Source organism: Chenopodium album, chromosome 12 (assembly GCF_948465745.1).
Source record: "Chenopodium album chromosome 12, dcCheAlbu1.1, whole genome shotgun sequence".
NCBI lineage: Eukaryota > Viridiplantae > Streptophyta > Magnoliopsida > Caryophyllales > Amaranthaceae > Chenopodium > Chenopodium album.
Window position 1 is genome coordinate 54,361,142 of NC_137845.1, and position 6,676 is coordinate 54,367,817.

Consider the following 6,676-nt stretch of genomic DNA (forward strand, 5'->3'; position numbering starts at 1 on the left):
TATCCTATTGTCAGTTCCTTGGTAAAGATTTATTCGGGATCGCAACGGTTCTCAAATTTTCAAATGCGTTCAAGCGAATCAGATGAGAATCATTCTTACGGCTACAATAAATTGTTAGATCGTCTCTCCGAAAAGGCTGTATATTCCAACGATGTGTGCGAGAGATGTACCACAGTGCAAGATCTTTTCAACGAATGTAGCTTTGATGAAGGAAACCCTAATTTGATTCAATTTTATGTATTTGTTAATTTAGATTTCATTTGTAGATGGCGGATGGCTTTTTATTAATGAATTAATTTGTTTTTAAAAAAAAATATAGCTAATTTCAATACTAGAGTAACTTAACAGGAATTATTAATTTTAATATTTTAACATTATTGGTAAAAAGTTACAAAGAAAATAGCACAAACTTAGTTATAACATAGAATAAGATCTAATTTTCACAATCAAATTGAGTTTTATAATACTTTGTGTTTGAAGCTTAAAGCTCGACAAAGCTCCTGACTCACCTACAAATTCGAAAGAAAACTATGACGAGCCTAGCTTGACCAACCCTAGCTCAATTTCAACTCACTCGATTATCACCCCTAATTTTACAAGTTACTGTAATATATTTTTTTTCTTTTTCTTTTTTAAACTGAGTGTATAGATTAAAATTTGAGTATTGAATTACCAAAAAATCGCCGTTATAAGTTACTCTCTCTGTCCCTATTTTATTGCTCCATTTGACTATGCACGGTCTCCAAGACACATATTAAAACGATTATATCTTTATTTTCATGCACGTAAAAATTATAAACACGTGGTATTAATAAAATATACAATGAGACGTATCTAAAAAGAACACTCATGACTATATTACCTTTTATAGATTAAAGACAATTTATGTTCAAAATTTTTGAACTTTGATTCAAAAAATAGTAATGGGGCAAAAATAAAGGGACAGACGGAGTAGAAAACAAATTCTTTATCAATTTATGGTTAGAGTTTGGTTTCCAAACACACTATTAGTATTAGGCCAAGCAACAGCCGCCGCATTACCATTTAAACTATACGAGGAAGCAAAGTAGAGATGAAGTAGAAACATAATTCATCAATGGCAGTTTATTCCTTTGTTCTTCCTCTCTTCTTTCTTCTTCCTCTCTTCCCACTACTTGTCTCAATCACAAATTAATTCACAATTTTATCTTCCTTTCTTTCCTTTGAATTATCCTTAAAACTTTCCAACAAAGTTAAGTAACTTAATTTTTCACAAAAACTCCTTTCACACATTCAATTAATTTCATCAAATTTCATGTTACTTCTTGGCTTCTTGCTATATAACCTCATTATGCTTTCTTTCTCTTAAAATTTTCTCAACTTTTTTTTCATATTCTATATACTCATTTATTGGTGGGTTCGTTCATTTTACCAATTGATATTGGTTAGCAAGTATGCTTCTAAGAGCCCACATTTATGTGTTTTTCGTTGTCCTGATTTTATGTAATTGTTTGTTTGATTTTGTTTCGGCTTCGGCTTCGTCTTCGTCTTCGGCTGCTGCTTATAATCTTAGTCTTCCTCATGAACACCCTTTCCCTGAACATATTGTTCGAGAATTTCACAGGTTAGAATTGAAGCTCATTTTTCAATATAGTAAAGCTATAATCTTGTTAGTTTAATACATTTTACCTCATTCATTCTAAATTAAGCATTAAATTTAGGAATTGTTACATTTTTAATCTCTGTTTTTTTGCTTCAAAATTTCTGCTTTATAGTACATAGTTTATATATAGAGTTGAGGAAAACAATGAAAATGTATCAATTATTCATATGCATTCTTAATTTTTATCCTTAATTCATTTTGTTTCAAGCATATTATAAAATTGTTGCTGTAATGTAGTAATGATCTCGTATCCGTCTTCGTGAAACCTAGACTAATACATCCATTCAAAAAGTGGCGCGGGATTTGAACTAAAAACTGTTTTTTGTTCAGAAATTTGTCAATTCTAATTTTGTAAGCTCTGTTTTCCTCTGTTTTAAGATGAATTTGCATACCTCATTATGATAATTTTACAATCTAGCTTACACTTTTTCCATCAAATTTCATCTGGGTATTTTCAATTCTTTAATGGGTATTTAACAAAAAAATTAAATAAATAAAAGAACTAATGTTAAAATAATACGATTATTTAAACATAATAACATAGGTTATGTTCTCTGCTTTTCTTGCAGGAGAGTTAATGTGTCTCTAAGCAGAAGGAAAACCCTAGAAACAACCCAAGAAAAGGACCAGTTTTCTTGTGTAACTGGTAATCCAATTGATGATTGTTGGAAATGTGACCCTAATTGGGCTGGTAACCGGCAACAGTTAGCCGATTGCGCAATCGGGTTCGGCTACAAGGCACTTGGTGGTAAAGGTGGTCCTATCTATGTGGTTACGGACTCAACGGACCCGGACCCACATAAGCCTAAGCCCGGGACCTTACGTGACGCGGTTAGCCAACCGGGCCCGGTTTGGATAATATTTGCTAGTGACATGCTTATTAAGCTTAAAAGTCCTCTAATAGTTACAAGTTTTAAGACAATTGATGGACGTGGTGCTCATGTTGAGATCACGGGTGGAGGGTGCATATCAATTGAGCATGTTACAAATGTGATTGTTCACAATATTAACATACATCATTGTTACCCCGCTGACTCGGACGGTGACGGGTTACATATTTTTTCGTCTAGTAACATTTGGATAGACCATTGCACGTTGTCTAATTGCGCGGATGGTTTAATTGATTGTACCGTGGGATCGACTGCTATCACAATTTCGAACAATCACTTCTCTCATCACGATAAGGTTATCTTACTAGGGCACAGTGATGACTATGTTGCTGATCGAGGGATGCAAGTTACGGTGGCATTCAATCGATTTGGTGAGGCATTAAATCAACGGATGCCTAGGTGCCGGTTTGGGTACTTCCACGTCGTGAATAATGATTATTCGAGTTGGGCTGAGTACGCGGTGGGTGGTAGCTCTAGACCGACTATCAATAGCCAAGGGAACCGATACATTGCACCACCAAATCCTAATGCAAAAGAGGTAGAGACCATCTTTTGAACACTTCAATGCATGTTTTTTACTAAGTTCACATGCATTCAAGAAAAGATGCAAGTGGCTAAAATGTTTCTTGATTTAGTGACGCATTATAGATAAGTTTTGCTTTATTTAGTGTTTAGGCTATTCAATATACTGTGCAAGTGTTGCATAAAACCTATTGCAACTTTGCAAGATTGAGCTAGCTAAAAGGATGGCCCCAAAATAGAGATAGTTACACAAACATTAATAAGACCATTTCATACACGATTTTGCCTCTAAATTTTCACAATATAATTTATGACATAGTAGAAGGCCAGGGGTCGAGTTAGTGTAACAATATATATCGAGATAGAAATTATAAATGTTAACGTGTGTACGTGTGTGTTGATTGGGCAAGGTAGGTTACAAGAAGGTTGGATGCAAATGGGCAAGAGTGGGAGAGCTGGAATTGGAGAACAGAAGGTGATTTAATGGTGAATGGAGCTTTTTTTGTGCCATCAGGTGATGGGGTCAATCCTCAATATACTTTGGCTTCAAGTATGGAGCCCAAACCTGCTGCTTTTATTGACCAACTTACTCTCAACGCAGGAATCTTGCTTCCTAATGGGTATGTTTTTTCCCCCTTTTTGTCTCCATCTCCATCTCCATGCTTTTAAATTTATAATCCTAAGAGATCAGATATGGTCCTGATTCATACAGCCGACCCTATTTTTGAGGATTAAGTATTCGGACTTATTATTATTGTTGTCGATTCATTATGTTATATCAACATCGCTGATGTGATGTCGCTACATCCTACATGCATATTAGCGTAAGTGATCAATGTTATTATTGTTGTTTATTCGTTATGTTATTAATTTTGCTGATGTAATGTCACGCTTCATTATAATAATTTGAAAATCATGATCATTTGCTTCATACGAGTATAATAAATGATGACTACCAAGTCTCCTAAGTAGTTAGTTTTCCAAAAGAAGTAACACCGAGTGATGTATGTTAGTCATTTGCAGTCTGAATGAATGATATATATATCCAAGTGTAAAATAACGACAACTAACAAGTAACAAGATGTATGCTTTTGTGTTCTACCACTGTTATTTTTAATATTAAATCTCATAAATTTGTTTGAACAGCTTAAATTCATCACATCCTCACCTATATACTTGGACCCTTTCTAAATCTAATTAAGTCATGGTTAATTACTAATGCCATATCTTCACCAGGTCACCCATGTTCTATTGCATATATTCTGTGGTCTTTTTCCTCAATTTTCTGAAGATATTTTCAGAGTCTTGCCCTACACAATTTTCTACATGTCACTTTTCCCCCCTTTTCTAGATAATGCATTTTTTAATAGAAGATGTGATAACAAGTACTGTAGGCCAGTAGGAATCTTCTACAATCTACATAAAAATTCAAAACTCAAAATATTGTGATTTATTGATAGTAGATTTGTTCTTAAGCAATGAGGGGATATCATTTGTCTAAAACTTTAGTTTGCTAGATTTTGTTTGATTTTGATCTTATTTACTACAGAGTATATTTTATGATTATAGATTATAAGGTGTAATAGCTAATGTGTTGGTGTCTAACGCACGAGTGATACTACATTGATATAGTTAACGAACAAATGATATACATTAATGTTAAATCGAAAATAAATAAATTAATTAAGTAGAGAGATGAGAATGAGGTTTATCATTTTTTAAAATGGTCAATATAATTGAATGAACATACATGAAGGTTTTTTGAAAGTGGCTCATTACATGTTGATTTAGTGTACTCTAAAATGTGTTCCACACTTAATTAGAAAGAAACTTTTAAGTGTAAAACTTTCAACGTAAAATATATTGTAAATTAGCAACTAAACCAACATAAATAGAAGACATCCACTTTAATTTATTCTAGTACAGTTCTTAAAGTGAAAAATATTAGGACACTTTTTCACATGGAAATATGGAGTGCTAACATTATGAAAGATAGGATATTATCATGAGATTTGGTCGATATTATTGGCCTAAATTTGGTTTGCAAGTCAAAGTTGTAAAGTAGTACAATAGGTATCAATTATCATGTTTAAGAATTTTTCACTGAAACTAAGGGGGGTGGCTGACGCAATTTCTCATGCACTTGTTTGGGAATTTATTCTTAGCATATTGTACCTTTTTTTTTTTTTTTGTATGTTTTCTTTTTTTTTTTGGATCAAAATATGCAAAGATCAAATGAATGAAGTTAACATTTATGTGGAATTGAAGCTTACTTTAGTATGTTGATGTCCATTCATATAATACAATGATAAGGTGCGATTAGGACAAGTCGCGCCACAAATTTATTATAACAGGCTATTGTAGACAGTACACTAAATTTATTACATAGTCATTTGAATAATTTTGATTTTGTTTTTAATCTATCATAGATGCAAAGAAATTAACATTTCAATTTTAACCGTTGTTTGAAAGCTATGCATCAATTAATTGTTCATTCATCATGTACGTTGTTTATTGATACACGAGTGATTAATAATGCAGAGGCATAGCAAATCCTGGATCAAGAGGTAGCGGCATTAGTAGTGGTGGCGGGCTAATTCCTGGCGGCAATGGCGGTGGTGCTCCGGGAGGCATGTATGGCACGGGAGACGGTTACAATAATCCTCCAGGAGAAGGAGGCTATTACGGAGGGGATGGAGGGTTGTTTTTTAGCAGTGCACCTCCTTCACCTTGTTGTCAAACTTCCATCATTATTTTGTCTACAATACTTATTTTGACTTTATATTTTACCACAAATAATTATTTTGTTATATAGCTAGGCTATAGTTATTTATAATTTATATAGATAATTCAAGGTCAAGATTATACATATTTATAAACACTTCCCCTTCCCTCCCATGATAACAAAAAAGTTGGAAACATTTCAACAACCAATTCAATTATGAACTGTTCCCACCTTTCATCAGACCAAATTATAGCTAAGTTGAAAGAATTAAAAAAAATTACTTCTTAATTAAGCAAAAGGTTTTGCATGCCCCATGCATGATATGATTGTGATTTTATATAAATGGATGTAAAATTAGAGACTATCAAATTGTCTCTTGAATTAAACTAATTAACTAAGTGGGGTTTAAAAGTTTTTTATATATATATTTTTTTTTAAAAAAAAGAAAAATATACAGTGCCATTTTATAATAAAAAAAATAATAATAATTAAAATCAAATGAGATCCCAATAAATATCTATTCCAAACAGTTTAAACACTATTTTGAGTACAAAAAAGTTTAAGATGATAGTTAGTACAGTGTATGTAAAAGGCTCATTTGTCTTTTTATTACATACGGTGTCTTAGGAACATATGGCGTCTTAGGAAAGTAAATTTAAAAAGTACAAAATATGAAGTAATAGGGTTTTGATTATAGACAAGTACAAGTATAAAAGTTGAAAAAAAATATTACTGAAAATTTGTTGATTAAATAGAGGAAAAAATAAATTATAGTAGGTTGTTATATACATGATTGTGATTTTATTTAAATGAATGTAGGTGAAAACTGAATAGTGATTTATAAGCTTCAAAATGTCTCTTGAATCAAACCTTCTAATGGGTTTAAATGGGACCCTA

General features: G+C 32.4%; 1 protein-coding gene across 1 annotated transcript; it reads left to right on the plus strand.

The window, feature by feature from the left end:
• The first annotated feature begins 1,009 nt into the window (after positions 1 to 1,009).
• LOC145572652 (putative pectate lyase 5) lies at positions 1,010 to 5,959 on the plus strand. The gene is made up of 4 exons (XM_081631613.1): positions 1,010 to 1,603; positions 2,212 to 3,070; positions 3,469 to 3,674; positions 5,596 to 5,959. The coding sequence occupies exons 1-4, from the start codon at positions 1,434 to 1,436 to the stop codon at positions 5,867 to 5,869; spliced, it is 1,509 nt and encodes a 502-aa protein (XP_081487739.1). The 5' UTR covers positions 1,010 to 1,433; the 3' UTR covers positions 5,870 to 5,959.
• Positions 5,960 to 6,676: the final 717 nt, after the last annotated feature.